The 16,559-nt window shown below is 42.8% G+C and overlaps 1 protein-coding gene across 1 annotated transcript; it reads right to left on the minus strand.

Annotated features, from left to right (window-relative positions):
- Nucleotides 1-10,278: 10,278 nt before the first annotated feature.
- On the minus strand, nt 10,279-12,518 carry LOC147608676 (protein ASPARTIC PROTEASE IN GUARD CELL 2-like). Its single transcript, XM_086788192.1, has one exon. It carries the CDS (start codon nt 12,415-12,417, stop codon nt 10,846-10,848), a length of 1,572 nt encoding a protein of 523 aa, XP_086644318.1. The 5' UTR covers nt 12,418-12,518; the 3' UTR covers nt 10,279-10,845.
- Nucleotides 12,519-16,559: the final 4,041 nt, after the last annotated feature.

Genomic DNA, 16,559 nt, shown 5'->3' on the forward strand with positions numbered 1-16,559 from the left:
ATATCTCAATGCACTTCGGAGGCACATTGCAACAATGGTGGCAGTGGGTTATGGATAAAGTTAAAATAAAGTTTGATCGATGGAAGGGCTACCAACAAAACTTAGCAAGAAGATGTCTGGTTCTCAAGCATATCCTTATACCTTCAACCATTTACTTCCTATCATGCTGGATAGCAATATCAAAGAGCTATAGTCTTTATGCAGAAACTTCATGTGGTCAAGAGATGCGGACATGTACAAAATCCCTAAGGTCGCTTGGCAAAACTGTACACTACCTAAACAGAAAGGAGGACTTGGGCTCCCAAATATAGAGGACCTTGCCACTCGTCTTGTAGCCAAATGGATTATCAAAAGCTTGTCTCATCCAAACTCAGACTAGTCTTTACTTATTCATAGGAGCTTGGGTGGTCATGGGATGATGAAATAGCCGCAATGGAGAAATATTCCTTTTGTGCCCCTATTCTTCAGTAAACTTATTATTAAACCCTCTGTTGGGTGAGAGGCTTCCAGTCCTCATGGAATAGAGTAAAAGGTGTTCTAAGCTTGTCAAATAAAATTAGGAAAGTAGTTGGCTTCTTCGGAAAGGATTCTATTTGGTTCTCCATCTACCTACAGAATAGTGTGGATAATGACAGTCTGAAGATAGCCCACAAACTATCAGAAATGGGAATACAATGCTGGGAGGATATTTGGGATTTCTCAACTCAAACGTGGTTTATTGCAGATAGACTTATGTTGATGTACAGAATTAACAAAGAGGACTTATTGTTCATTCAATCCAGAATAAGCCATTGGGATCCCGATAAAGCAAGGCTCATACAGTGCAGAAACCCTCTTTCCCTATATGCACTTAAATGGGCCCATTCCAGTGCGCTGCTACCCATCCCCCCTCTGCCCTTCTAAGGAATACTTTTGCATGTGAGACTTAACTCTAAATGGAACATCCTCTAGGATAGGAAATAGTGGGAATTTCGCTTTTCCAAAATCTAGTCTAAATTTATACCCCCAAAAAAATCAATTCTCCTCTAGCTCATCATGCATAAAGGTAAACGGACATGCTCTCTCGAGCCAAAAAACTGGGAATTGGTGATGGATTATGCCAACGATGCAGACAAGAAGAAGAAAGCATCCCTCATCTGTTTATATCTTGCCACTACAATAAAAGTTTCTTGGAGCTAATTCACCAATGCCTCTCCCTGGTCAATGCAAAACCCAGCTAAACTGGAAGCAAATTCTTCTTGGTGATTTTGCTGGGTACTCATCAAGGAAATGGAATGTTATTAGAGCTGAATATCTATGTGTGTGGAACGTGAGGAACTATGCACTATTTATGCAGATGAATATGATCTTAAAAGTGGATAGATGTGTCCACCGAGCCTAAAAGTCAAGGATAGAAGTTGAAGAGGTACTTGCAGAGTCAATGAAGTGTGGGAAGAATATGAAGAAAAAATCAATGCTATCAAAGCTAATTGGGCTATCCAAGATCAGGAGTGGAATGAAGTAGGCCGCCAGCTGACTGCCGAGGAAGAAGAGTTAGCACAAGCAATTATGGCTCTAACTGACGTTAAAAACTATATACAGGATCTGAGTCAAGCTTCTCTAAAAAGCTTGATGTTTAAGGCCTGATGGTTTTTGTTTTTTCTCATGGAATAATACCATAACCTCCGTTCTGACTGGAAAAAAAAAGTGGGCTACAATTAGAATACCACTTGTTCACACAATGCTAATGGGTCTACACAAGTTGCAATTTCATGTGGACAAAACTAATTGTAGTACTCTAGAACGACTCTAGCCCATGATTGTACCGTTTGACTCTGTCAACATATCATGTTCCTTCCGAGGACATTACAATGTACAATGCAACCATGTTCAACATTTGATACTTTGAAGCATGACTTGTGTGCATGCCTCAATATACCATGTATGTGATGCATGTCACTTGGCTTAATTTTTGATAGATTGAGATGTCCATTTTTAACATTTTGGTCATCAAAGGACAAGCAAATTTTCAAATTACTTGTAAAAAATCATGAAAATTGTAAAATATACATGTCACTTGGCTTACTTTTTGACAAATTGAGATGTCCATTTTTAACATTTTGGTCATCAAGTACAAGCAAATTTTCAAATTACTTTTAAAAAATCATGAAAATTGTAAAATATGTAAAATGTGGCCATCAAGTACATGCAAAATTTCAAATTACTTAAAAAATCATGAAAATTGTAAAATACAACTCCTTTTAACCTCATCCCATCACGTTTGAAGGGGGTCAAAAGGCAACCTTACATGTCAAATTCGAGCATTCACTACAAGGGATCGGGCTCATACCCGCGCTCCTAGCCGCTAAAAATGACTTGTGAAAAAAAGTAGCGGGCCCGTGTATCAGCGCGTGTATCATCGCGGCCACAAACATGCGTGTAAAAGCGCGTGTATAGGACTGTTCAGATGCACTGATACATGGGAGTATACACGCATTCTGTCAGTTCCAGCTGCATTTAGACGCGCTGATACAAGCGTCTATACACGCGTTTTGTGGATTTAGATGCGCTTATACACGCGTATTTCTCACGTTTGACGCGTTTATACACGCGTATTTTACAGATTATCCGCGTATATACACGCGACTATTTGCAGTTCTGACGCGTTTATACACGCGAACAGAGAGCCAAAAAAAAATCCAGAGAGTGCTATTTGGTACCTGAATGCTGTTCCAGCATTCCAGCACCCAATAACACTCTCTGGATTTTTTTTTTGTGCATTGGACCATCCGCGAAGAACATATCCATGAGAAAGATTAAGACAAGAACGACATGAATGCATACATTGTCAATACACGATTCAAGACAGACATGAATGCAATACTATCGATTCACGATTCAATATTACTATCAAAATTTCACACATATATACAAGGGAGTCCATATGTCGAAGTAGCCCATGGCTTCAGTTTACAAAAATATATATACAACCACATCCTCAATATGGAATGTGATACTATAAGTCTGAGTACTACTCAGACCCAGATGATGACTCGGTGCTCCCTCCATGCTCAGATGAGCTCACATCAGTCGGAATGTCCGATGAGTAGTGCTCACATCCACCCTCTACAGTGGCGGCGGGTGGATCATCAGCAGCTTGTGCCTGTTCAAGCAATATATAGTATATAAGTATATATATATGTAATTCAATAAACCAAAATCATTCGTTTAGAGTTTTCAAGTACCTGTCGACCGTATGGTCTCATGGCCATCTCAAACTGCGCATCCGTAATACGTCCCTCGACTCTGAAGATGGCCCACATGTCACGTCTGCTATGCCGGCGAGCATACGCGCAGTATCGTGGGTTGTGGGCTTCCTCCCCGTAACCCGTTGCTGTATCATAATCAACACAATTTGTAAGATTAAAACAATCATAGAATCAATGAATTAAGTAAACAATCAAATAAAGTGGCAAGATACTTACGAACTCTACCTCCCATGACTCGACGCCGCCAGATCCGAAATGCGAAGATCCAATGGTCTCCATCTGGATCCGTCGTGCCTCCACATGCTGCCTGCTCTTCACGCCACCCTCTGCTCGTTTCTTTGCCTCCTTCCACTCGCGTTTGTGTGCAGTGACAGGTTTCTCGGCAGGATAGCCACCCGCAGCTACATTTAGCCCATCATCGTACGCGAGTTTTTTAAGGTGAGATCTTTTATTACTTAAGATCTCCCTTATTCGCGTCCTTCTCCATACATCCGAGAATGTAGCATGTGGGGGATTGGGGTACCGACTATGTACAGCCTCTATCACCTCCCCAACTAATCGGCTATTTTGATCTTTAAATTTAATAAAACAATTTCTATACAAGTTTGATACTACCCCACGCATGTACTCCATTACCTCCCTCCCCCTCGCATCCATTACTATCCCACCCCTATCCGTCACATCATAGCAGATCACTCCCTCCACCTCTCTCATCTCCTCCTCTTCCAAACTGTCTCCTCTAACTCTTCTCCCTCTATCTCCTCTCTCACCGCGTGCCCTACTACCTCCCCCACCAAAGCACCCGCCGCATCCTCCACTCCCACTCTTCCTACTGCTGCGGGTGGAGTCACGACTGGGGGATTGTCTACGTGACGGTGGCTGTGAGCCCTGACGTGACAGTGGCTCGGAGAGGGAGTACGTGATGGTGGTTGTGATCCCTGACGTGACGGTGCTTGGGAGGGTGTGCGTGAGTGTGTCTGGGACGAGGTATGTCTCCTCGGTGGGCGTGGAAGAGGAGAAGCTGCATGCCGTCTCATCGGACTCGTAGGCATAGACGGCAGTGGTGCCCTGGATACTCGCGGCGGTAGGGGTATAGACACCAGGCATGGAAGGAGGGGGATGGGCATACATGTACTCTGTAAGCTCAACTGGACCAGGATGGCGCCCAAAATGATTTAGCATCTCCATCAGCCAATTGCTGTATGCAAATGGATCGGATGAAGAACCTGGAATATCCATAAAGAATCTGCAAAAATAATCCTCATGTACATCATGGGCTATCTCTTGACTCACACAAATATCATCATTCTCACCTATCAGCCTGCAAACAATAGAAATAGGAAACACAGTCTCGTGTATACACCCGGCCAGAAACGTGTGTATACACCCAGCCAGAAACGCGTGTATATACCCGTCCAGAAACGCGTGTATATCCGCGTGAACAGTCTGTGCAGACAGGATACACGCGTTTATACACGCATTTTTACACGCGACCTTTTCAAAAAAAAAATTCGAAAGCGACCGACCTCCGACAATGTGTCCTTATAAAAGACCCACTGTCACCCCTGTCAGAATGATTCACCGAAAATCGCAACCACAGAAGCAAAAGGACGGAGACAAACCCAAAAAGCAAAGACAAAATAGCATAAACAAATCTGAGAACAAATCTGAGGAAGGAGGCAAGGCAAAGGACAAACTGACTCACCTCTGAAAAAGTGAGTCTTCTTTCTTGGTCGGTTTCCTTCACCCGTGTGTGCTCCTTCTCTGCTCCCTCCTTACGTTATTAGTGTCGGTTGGAAGAGGCGAAAACGAAAGAGGGCAGATATGTTAGTTCAAAATGTTTATTTGGGGAAGGCGGGCTATTTTTAGTTTAAACAGTTCGTCGCGTGTAGAAACGCGTGTATTTTTGCGTGTACAGTAAATTAGCCGCGTTTATACACGCGATTTTCAGGAAACACGCGATTTTTAGGAAATAGCCGCGTTAATACACGCAATTTTTGGGAAATAGCCGCGTTTATACACGCGTTTTTTTCTCTTTCATTAAAAACATTGGCATGATTTTGTGTTTTCTGGTTCACACATAGGATGTCATCAACCTCCTCAAGCAGTTCTGGGGAAGATGAGACAATGCGTCATCGTAATCGCGATGTGTGGTTGGGACAACGGATCAAATGTATGTGTAATCGATGTCAAGGATGCATTGTACGAGCACGTCGAATTACCTTAAATCACATCTCCATGTATGGAGAATGGAATCAAACAGGTTTAGAGGTGAGTAGATGTAAATTGATGGTATTCAAATGACTCATGGTATCCAAATTAAATTAATGGAGTTATAATATATAAACTCTAATTGAAGCAGGATGCAGTACCACACCCTAACATGATGCCCTACGCGCGGCGAGAGCACGCAAAGCGTCGACGAGATGATGCTAGAGCTTCGGGATCTATTGTCAGAGATGAGTGGGAAAGGGATGACAATAGCCCTGCACCCCACGAAGTTGTGGAAGAGGAAGTGTTTGATGATATGGTGCGGAATCTTTTTAAGGATGATCCCACAGGTATGGACGACGATGATATAGAACAAGAGCATCTTTACAAGGCTTCATCGACACCGGTTTTTGAAGGGTGCACATTCTCTATTTTACGTGCTTCACTTGAACTACTCAATATACAAACAGTTTATGGATGGAGCAAGCAAAGTCTTGACGCATTATTGAAGTAGGCATTCTAAAGTTCTTGCAAATTTGAATTAGTGGTTTAAAGTTTAGGATTTAGGACTAATTGATGATATTGGATGCAGGCTATTATCAAACATGCTTCCAAAAGAAAATAGACTACCCACCTCAAGAGACATAGCGAGGCGCTATGTGACATCTCTTGGAGGATTGGATTATGATCGCATACATGCATGCGTCAATGATTGCATTCTCTTTCGTGGGATGCATAAGGAGGCTCGACATTGTCCCACTTGTGGTGAAGCAAGGTATAGAATAGATGTGAAGAGTTTTGATGTACCTCGTAAAGTCTTGCGACACTTTCCTATAATTCCTCGCATCAAACACATGTTCAAGTGCAAATCCATAGGCAGAGCTCATGTCATGGCATTCCTCACATCGATCGGATGATGGCATGTGGAGAATTCCCGCAGACACTCCTGCAGCATATTGAAGATAAGTGGCCCAGCTTTAAAACAGAGCCCAGAAACTTGAGACTTGGCCTAGGTATGGATGGAGTGAATCCATTTGGTTTCAAAAGTACCGCATACAGCGTGTAGCCAGTTGTGTTGGTGAATTACAACCTTCCACCATCAATGGTGATCAAGAAGGGACATCTTATGTTATCCCTTCTAATTCCAGGGAAACATAAAGTCAAGCATATGGATGTTTATCTCGAACCATTGATTGATGAGTTGGAGGAACTATGGAGAGGTGTTACGGTGGACATTGTAGGCCTCCCTCCTCTCGACACTTCGTTTTAAAAGCAGTGTTGATGTGGACAATGCATGACTTTCCAGGATACAGCGATTGTTCTGGTAAGAATTCTAATTACCTCCCTACTCTAATACTATTGGCTATATTAATTATAAATATTGACTTTATTATTCTAACTTTTATTTATATTTTAACAGGTTTGAAAACATCGGGTAAACATGCATGTCCTGTTTGTGGCCCTTCGTTAGTACATGAGTATGCTGACAGTTTGTGTAAGACCATATTCGATAATCATCATCGATTTCTCCCCTCAGATCATCCTAAATATGTTGCTAGTAAGAGTAACATTCCTCCATAAACACTTCGTGCAAAAGATTGGAAGCGTATTTGGGAGTCTACAAATATTCTTCCTCCAGATGGCATGAATAGGTATAGTAATGTTTTTCAATCTTGTTTTGTGTAGTCTCTAATTGGATTAAAGGTCACATAGAGCAATCCCTTATGTAGGTACTCCATTTTTTTCGGCTACCATATTGGACTTATCTTAAGATCAACCATCTTCTTGATCCCATGCACATCTTCAAGAATGTGGGATCTGGTATTTGGGAACATATTATTGGTAAACGAGACAATGTTAGCGTATGTGAGGACTTGCGGGTCGCAAGACGTATGCGTCAAGCTTGACCACCACGAGAGGAGGGTGGGCACGTTCGTCTTCCGCCTGCACCATGGATTATATCAAAGAAAGAGGAAAAGCAGGTAAAGCAGGCCATCACCACTTTGCATACTCCCACTGGATGCATGAGATCATTGAAGGGAGCCTTTACAACCACTAAGAAAAGAGGCGTTGAGCAACTATATGGGTTGAAGTCCCACGATTGGCACAAGATGCTCCAAGTAAGTGTTTTCCAAGTCTTGTACATTGAAATTAAATTTTGTAATGCCATAAGCCATACATACATGTGCTCTTATGTGCGTAGTTCATACTACCTACTAGCATCGACCATTGTGCAAATAAGAGTTTGAAAAAATGTATTTATAAGATGGGCGAGCTTGTGAGGTATGTAAAACCCATGTCAAATCACCCTTCATTATACCTTGCAAAATGAACGTGCATGAGGTATAACGTACTATTTATTTTTTTCAGATATGTTAGTTTCAAAGCAATTGATCCAGCCACGTTGGATGATGCGCGTGTTATGGCAGTGGAGGTGGTTTGTTTGATAGAGGAGACTTTTCCGCGAACCATTCTCACAAGTCAACTACATCTCATTGTGCGTTTAGTGGACGAAATCGCTTTATGTGGCACTGTGCGTGCACATTGGATGTTCTTCCTAGAGCGCTTCATGAAGACCTTAAAAGACTTTGTGAGGCAAAGTGCAAGGCCTGAAGGAAGCATGGCCGAGGGTTGGTTGATACAAGAGTCTCTTGTATAAATTTCAGAATTTCTTGGTCAGGTGGACAGCTCTTTGCCACGACTATGGAGCAATGAAGAGGACTTGAGGATGACTTCTATTTTGCCTCAAGAAAAAGGACAGAGTAAAGTAATTGACAGAACATTGATTGATGATCTCAATTTCACTTGCATCCTTAATAGTGATGTGATGAGCAGATGGGTTACAAGATATGAGGATGCAAAGACAAAAAGGCAAGCAGAAAGAGCTCTCTTTCGGAGGCAACATGGCTCTCGTAAGGCGTACCCTAAGCATCTAGCAACACTTCCGAATGATATCCATGTTGATTGGTTGCATGAGGAAATGGAGAGAGCAGAGAGCAACGAGGGGCTGCATATCACGGTGGAAGAATGGGAGTATGCACGAGGATGCATATTAAAGGTACATAGAACTAATGTTTTGCATTAGTTGTAAGTGATTTGCTTTTAATATTTATTCACATTGCTTACACAAATATTGCTTCTATTTTGGTCCAGTGCACTATGTTCAATGCTATATGGTGTGAAGACAAGCATTTTCGAATACAAAGAATTGATGAAAAGAGGAATACACAAGATTGCGGTGTCATTAGTAGCTTTGAGGGAGCTAATGAAAAAATGGATGATTATTGTGGCACAATCCAAGACATATTTAGGCTTGACTTTCGTCGCTTCTTTGTGTATGTTTTGGATGTCAAATGGCAAATGAACGTGGTGGAAAAAGAGCCTAATGCAACGATAAAATGCCATGCAAGTGGCTATGTAACTATTGACTCTACAAAGTTTTGGCAAACAAAGAAAGATAGGCTCGTATTGCCACAACAATGTGAGCAGGTCTGCATTTTTTTACTAATGTGTTTCATGTACATATATATCTAAGCTCGCGTATCCCTTGACTTTTGATATGCTAATTAATTACTGCAGTATGTGTATTTGAGTAGGTTATCTATCTACCAATGGTGCATGACATTCTCGGGGGGTGCACTATATGGAAGCCCCTCCTACGACGTGCGTTCAAGGGGTATTTAAAAAACCCCTTATCTGTGAATTTTGAGCTGATAAAACTACCCCTTTTTCTTTATAGACTTACGGGTTTTTTTCCAAAGTACAATTAAAATACCCCTCTTGTAATTGTATTTCTGTAAATTTACCCAATATTTTGGATTAAAAAAACCCCACCTAATGATCGCACGTGGTAGACTTACATTTTTTGAGGTGCACCCCCCGAGATGACATTAAATGGTGGTACGTCATCCCTATTGCACCACGTTCCAAAGTGATGTATAATACATTCACTGATATGGAGCATATGGAGGATGTAACAAGCCGCAATGAAGATGATGTCGAACATGCCAATGAAGATGTTGTGATCGATGATCAAGAAATAAGAGATGATCATGATAATGAGGATGAGCGTGCCATTTCTCATGATCATGAGAATGACCCTACCATGGAGGATGATGGTGATGTTGATGAGGATGATCAGGACATCGATACCATTATCAATGGAGTACAGAATATCGATAGTGGAATAAATTTAATCATAGCCTTACAAATTGATCAAATGGATATTGATGTTGATCGTTTGGCAAGGATGGATCTTATTGAAGATGAGATCAAACTAATTGATGACATTTCTATTGTATGTGTTGTCTTTTAATTATCATCTCATGATTTATTTTTGAATATATTTCATTGTTGTAAATACAAGTAGTGGGTTTGTGTAATGATATATACTGTAATGTACTATGAGATGGTTTAAAGAAAATAGTTTTTAATTTTGTAAAGGAATTCAGTTTTTCTTTACCAAGCGTGTATTGATGCGTGTATTAATGCGTGTATTGATACGTGTATTATTGCGTGTATTTTCACGTGCTTATACACGCGCTGATAAATGCCAATATACACGTAAATTTAAACGCCAAAATACACGCGCCCGATTCTATTCAAATACATGCGCGACCATACACGCGCCCGTGATTTATCGCGTATATAAAACGCGTGTATGGCAGCATTGTCTTGTAGTGATTGTGAAATGTAGGCAAAAAGTGGATAGATGTGGACCTCCCACCATAAGTTTTCAAAGCCCAGCATGTAAACAACCCACAAAAAGAAAAAGAAAATATTATGATGAGAGCTAGTGAGAGCGTGAGAACTTAGGGTGTTTACACACTTGGGTGAAAGCCCACGAAAAAGTTTTGCCCAACCAATCAGATCAACACAATCACCTGCCCGTCTGACAGTTCTTTACAGACTGTGACCACACCCATGCACCCTCAACGCTGATGTGTTTGCTGCCTGGAGCCCAACAACCACCGTTCCAGTTCCGGGCAGAATAACCTGCCCACAGGTCTCAGTTGCAAGATGCCTTTTTCATGGGCATGCCAGCCATCTGGGTATTATCACCTAGCAGACCCAGAATTTGAAGGGCACCCCTATTTTTTCTTTATGAAGAGATTGGAAAGGCATATAACTAAATTTCCCAAAACTTTCCCTATTGTTTATCAAAAAGGTGCCTGTCCACAGCTCTCAACCTTTTTGGTGGGCAGGCCCATGGTCTGTAAACACCTTTAGAAAAGGAAACCCCTTGCCCAACCAAAACTTACATAATTGGCAAATGCAATAACAATTAACTAATTGGATTACCGGGAGCATACATTCACAACTAAAACACAGGAGATTACAACACTCAGGCAGTAGATGTTGGTTGGGAGCCACAGCCCGACATGAATTACGAAGAATAGAGCTTGGCGCAATTAGTGGGGGCGAGGCCGAGGCGGTTATGGAGCCTGTCGAACTCAATGTGGAAATTTTGTTGCAGGAGGTTTCCGACGACGGAGAAACTAGCGACCGGAACCTCCTGCATGGCCAAGCACTTGATGCCAGGGACTGCGTCTGTGAAGTAGTTGTCCTGTGGGGGCTGGAAGAGCAGGTTGCCTTGGAAGAGTATGGCGAACTCGGGGAAGCGAGGATTAGAAACCCCATCCACGTTGTAGCAGAGATCCAAGCCTTCGACGGGCTCCGCCAGAGGATAGTGTATCGACTGCCGGAAGGCATCCCGGATCACCTGGTAAGCTGGCTGTGCAAATTGGGCTAGTGTCGTACCGGAGTCTACTATCGTCCCCCCGTTGCCTTGCCCGTCGATTCTCCACACGTCCGCCGGAATGGTCAGCGCCACGCCGCCCACCTTCACCTCCTCTACGCCCACGTAGTAGAACGTCTCCGCAAATGGGTTCTGTACCAAGGGCGTGTACTGCGGCGGGGTTTCGAAGGCCGACTCGCCGAAGGCTAGCGAGCCAGTGATGGACGACGGGCCGAAGAAGTCCGCTAGGCAGTAGGAGAATTTGTTAGAGTAGACTGATTGGGAGGCCAGCTGAGAGGCCAGAGAGAGGGGGCCTTGGCCCAGTCCGATCACGCCTCCGGCTTTGTCGAAATTTGGTCCGGCGTACTGCCGCCCGCAGCCCAGGAGCAAGTTGGCCTGCACGCTCTTGCCGAGAGTTATGGACTCAAAGACGAGCGAGCCGCTGGTGAAGGACTGGTCGGTGTAGGAATAGGAGAATTTGCAGTGTCTGGAGAAACCGTCGCAGGTGGGCGGAAAGAACCAGGCGGCGCACTGGCTGGATACGCAGGAGAGCGGGCTGAAAGAGGAGGACATCACCGGGTCGAAGGTCTGGTTAGTGGAGGCGTTACTGCAGGCGGCGGCTGTTGCAGCACACTGAGCAGAAAATGATGAAGAGGTTCTGCTGCACTTCACCCACGTTAGATCGCTGCCTGTGTCTGCTATCAAATACAGCTTCTGCGGAGGAGTACCCACCCACATGGTGGCAAAGTACTCGCCGGAACCCACAGAAGACCCCGAGATCACATTGAGGCTAGCCTTGTTCCCAGAGCTTGAACTCCCATTGGCAGCTGGAGATGAACCGGGAGCTACATTGCCTCCCTCTTGCGCCAATAATCGCCTCCTCAGCCTTGATACCAGCCTGTCTCTCCTCGCTTGATCTGAGTGTATCGCAGACCTCAAAGCCTCCATTCTGTCATTGAAATCCGGCGGTGTGCGCCGCTCCAGATTCAATTGTATTGCTGGACCACTGCTCCATTTTCGGTTTTCCGCCGCATGGAGAGGAAGAAATTTACGCGTCGAATGGTCGGAAGCTGCCGCAGGCAGCCCCTGCGCGGTTGAGTGGGGAAGAGACGCTGTGCCTACAATGCAGCAAAGCAAGGCAAGGAAAGAGAAAGGGGAACGAGGCCATGACCGTGTGCGCGTGAGGTTGCAGAAGATGCCCTGGGAAAGAAAATCCAGCATTACGAAAAGGCGGGGAGGAGGAGCAGGAGGAGGAGGAGGAGTGGGCTGGTTATTTACGTGCTAGTGTGTGTAAGTAAAGGTGTTTGGGGGTGGGTGGCTGATGGGCAGTGCAATAATATATATAGGTAGTAAGCAATGGCGACATAAAAACACGCCAGGCAAGCGCTCGGTTGAGGTTGGGTTGGAAGGTAGTCAAAAGTTTGACATTACACATTAGCGCCTGCGGCCCGCACAGCCGGTACAAGACACCACTGACCAAGTAGTACTTGGCAAGTTTTAAAGGAGTACAGTGAAACCATTTTCACCTACCAATCAAAATAAGAAGCTCTTTATTTTCCTTACAAAATAATTCTTCTTCTTTCTTCTTCTTCTTCTTCTTCTTCTTCTTTGGTAAAGCCGAAATTTTTATTGAAATAAGAAGGTGATTACAAATAGTATTTTATCTAATTTGGAGTACACATTTCTCGGGAAAAGGAAACATGAGTAAATAGTCATATACTTTGCTTGGAGATCTAACAAGTCCAGTATATATTGAATCAGCTCACTATCCCTCATATTTTGTAAAGTCTCCCCTTTTTAAACCTCAATCTGTTCTATTATGCATAGGTTTTCCCTCAGTGCCTCGTGTAACTTTCTTTAGCATCTCCTTTAATCTCCTCTATAATTATCTCTTCTCTTCCTCCTCTGGCCACATGGCAGGGGTGTAAAAAGGGGCAGATTGTGCATGGGTGAGGGCAGTGCCGCAATAGCGCGTGAGTGCAGAACTGGTGAGCTTTTATGTAGCACCTAACTCATTTGACACATATTCACTCCATAGTTATTAATTAATTGTACACTAAGGTATTAAACTTTAGTGTAATTTACTAAGTTAGTTTAATACCTTGCTATTAAAAAAATGTTTCTCTCAGCCTTTATCTCACACAAATAAATCACTTGCCACAACATTTCTCTATAGTACGCATGAAAATTAAAATAAATCCCTTGCATCATATTCACAGCCATATCCCTCTCAAAGAGATCGCATCATATTCACAGCCATGTCCCTCTCTAAGAGATCGCATAACCCACATCATTTGTCTCTCATGCATTAGCAAAAAATAAATAAATCAATAATTTTTTTAACATGCATCTCTCTCTCAGACATCATGCCGCTTTGAGACTCTCTCTCTCTCTAGCAAGGTCGTGCCTCGAGTGTATTTTTATTAACATGCATATCTCTCTCAAACATCGATGCCGCTTTGAGACTCTCTCTCTCTCTCTCTCTCTCTCTCTCTCTCTCTCTCTCTCTAGCAGGGTAGTGCCCGGGGTGTTATGCCTCGGCCATGGTTATTATTAGCTGCCGTTGAACTATCTAGAAGGCTTATGTGATGCAAGGAAAGGTCCAAACATCCCCACCTTATTCCATGTACACTTTATAAAAAATAAAACCTCTCTCCTAAGGTCCAAACTATCTCCCCACACACAACACTAAATAATTAATGTGAAAAAACATTTGGTAGCCATATTTTGCAAATTAACGGATTTTTTCAATAAATTTCTCGAAATTCTAGTTGTGAATTTCAATCAAATTTTGCTTTTCTCTTTAACGATAAAAAATACATTTAAGGATAATTTTTTTCTAACACTATTTGTATTATAGAGACAGTCTAAACTTCGAGCCATAAAATTTTAAGGTTTCTCTTGAGAACTTTTTCACTCAAATATGAACGTTTTGTAAGGTCTTCAAAATTGAGAAATTAAAATTTACAAGTGAAAATAGAAATGTTGCAAGTCTATTGTATATAGTTTGCAGTGCACCACTGCTTTAATTTCCCACCCCAATCAAAATATCAAGGATAATTTTTGTATGGAGATTTTGAAATTTCAAAATGTACAAGTAATAACAATTTGTGAAAAAAAGGGATTATTATCATACTATAGTGTAAATTTAAAAAAAACACCTTAGACGTTTCAAATTTGGTGTTTTTCAGGAAGTTTCAATAAACTTAGAAAATATAATTAAACGCATTTATTTCTTTTTAAAAATTTGGCGACTACTAGAAGGGAGCAAAGTACTCTATGAGGATCCTTTATATCCTCTACAAAGCGGGGCAAGGTAACTATCGGGTGTCTAGCCGGGGATCGAACCTGATACCTCCAGGTTACAAGCCACCCATCAACCACAAGAACAAGCCCCCAATGTCACACATTTACTTCTTAAAGATGGAGGTTTCCACCCATACAATGGAAGCCTTAAGCACCCATATACTCATTGTTTTATTTTTTAATAAAAAATCACAAGCATGCATTTAACTGATTGGAGCCGTCCGAGAACTGCAAGGCTGCATACGTTGCGCAGGCAGTTAAAACACTCTTTTTCTTGCTAATCTAAACTGATTAACTAGAAAGTATACATGGATTGTGATCGCTTTGCCACATTCTTCAATGCAGCCACGACCAAAAGGCCGCAGGAACAGCTGGGAACGCTTGTTTTGGAAAATATAAACATCCAGTCGCGAGTCCCGACGTATGGCCCAGCCCACCCTCCCACGCGCTATTCTAACGCGGTGCTTGGTGGACTCTGTCTGCCCTTTGCTAGCTGGCATCCATTGCTTCTCATGGTGGCTTCAACATCGCCGTCCTCCGTAGGTAGGCCCCCTTCTCATGGTGGCTTCAACATCGCCATTATTATTTGAGCCAATAATCAGTAAGACTACATGGCCCATGCCTCAAAAGAAAGCACACCCTGTTTAGACCATGTTCCCATGCTTGAGACTACTCGCAACCACAGGTCTACGTACAGCTCATGCTCTAACGCGTTGAGGAACTAGCTAGGGTATCTAACGAGCGAGCAGATCTCTTCTCTTCTCTTCTCTATATTATCTTAAGGAAGAGTTTCACAAAGCTGCCACATGGCAAGAATTTGGAGGTTCGGGAAGGGGAAGAGGAGGTTTGGGTACAATTTGAATTTAAAGTCTCAAAAGACGTGTGAAGCACGGATTGCCCACTAGTCCTAAAACAATAACGCTTGCTGGCCACCAACTTGTATGTGTGCATAGCTCATTAGACCTCAGTCATGGAGTTGAATTTATGTAGGTCGAATCTACTTGCCCCTATTGATTGCCAGGTCTCACAACATTTCAATGTTCACAATAAACATTTAAAAAAACCTCCACACACACCACCATAGATCTCGAGGGGGTTGCAAACGTTTTGCACTTACAAAACCAACGTCCCTAAACTCTAGACCTACAAGTTCTAGCAAGGCTAAGAGATACTTACAAGACTTAGTACACTCTAACCAACTATCACTTATATATTCTCCATGAAAAAAACAGAGTGCTTTGTTGTTCCTCGTTGGCAAGCTAGAGTTGAGGAAGCCATCATCCACACGCTTTGCCTACAATGTGACTTTTAGTGGAGTGGCTCTATGATGTCAAGTCTCCCCTTAGCCAAACGATGGTCTCGATAATGTGGAACAAATAGGATAAGTGGGAATCAGAGGAGGCCAAAGCCATGGAACGACTTTGCCAAAAGGAGTAGTTTTGGCAAGCTGTGTACCAAGATGAAGCCCTTGATGTAGAGGGAGCATGGAGGGAGCATGTTGGTGTAACTGTTTGCAAATCCTCAGTGGAACATGGTAGCTCTTACTCCATCCATTAAGTTAGCCAATCCATCAAATCTATAGGAAGTCCTTGTGGGAACCTATCCGTCGTGGATATGTGTTCCGGTTTGTCGACTAGAATAGCTTTGCCCTTGAGGTAGGGAATTGGGTAATTCATATGTTTTACCTCAGTTTGCTTTTCATCTTCTGCAATGTTGAGTTGGGAAGGTTCTTGTGGCTTTTTGTTAGGTACTTGTGGCTTCCCAGACGCATTTATAATAGTTACCGACTTTCATCTCCATTCCCATCGAGGCATCGTGTCTTGCTGATTGATTTAGTAAGCTCAAGTGTGAAGTGAGATCGTATCTTATGTACCCATACCTTTTTTGTCACATGATGTGGTAGAGTGATGTTCTTGGGTAGTACCCATTTTGGTCTTTTATTTCTACACCACTTTTGGTGGCTGGAGCGATTGGGGTGACGGGTGGTTTGCAGACAAGGTTTGTGGATAGAATGCCTTGCCATTGGATTTCATGACTTGGGTGTCCATATTTGCGTA

The sequence above is a fragment of the Cibotium barometz genome, chromosome 52 (assembly GCF_041138505.1).
Source record: "Cibotium barometz isolate CiBa-2024 chromosome 52, ASM4113850v1, whole genome shotgun sequence".
Taxonomy (NCBI): domain Eukaryota; kingdom Viridiplantae; phylum Streptophyta; class Polypodiopsida; order Cyatheales; family Cibotiaceae; genus Cibotium; species Cibotium barometz.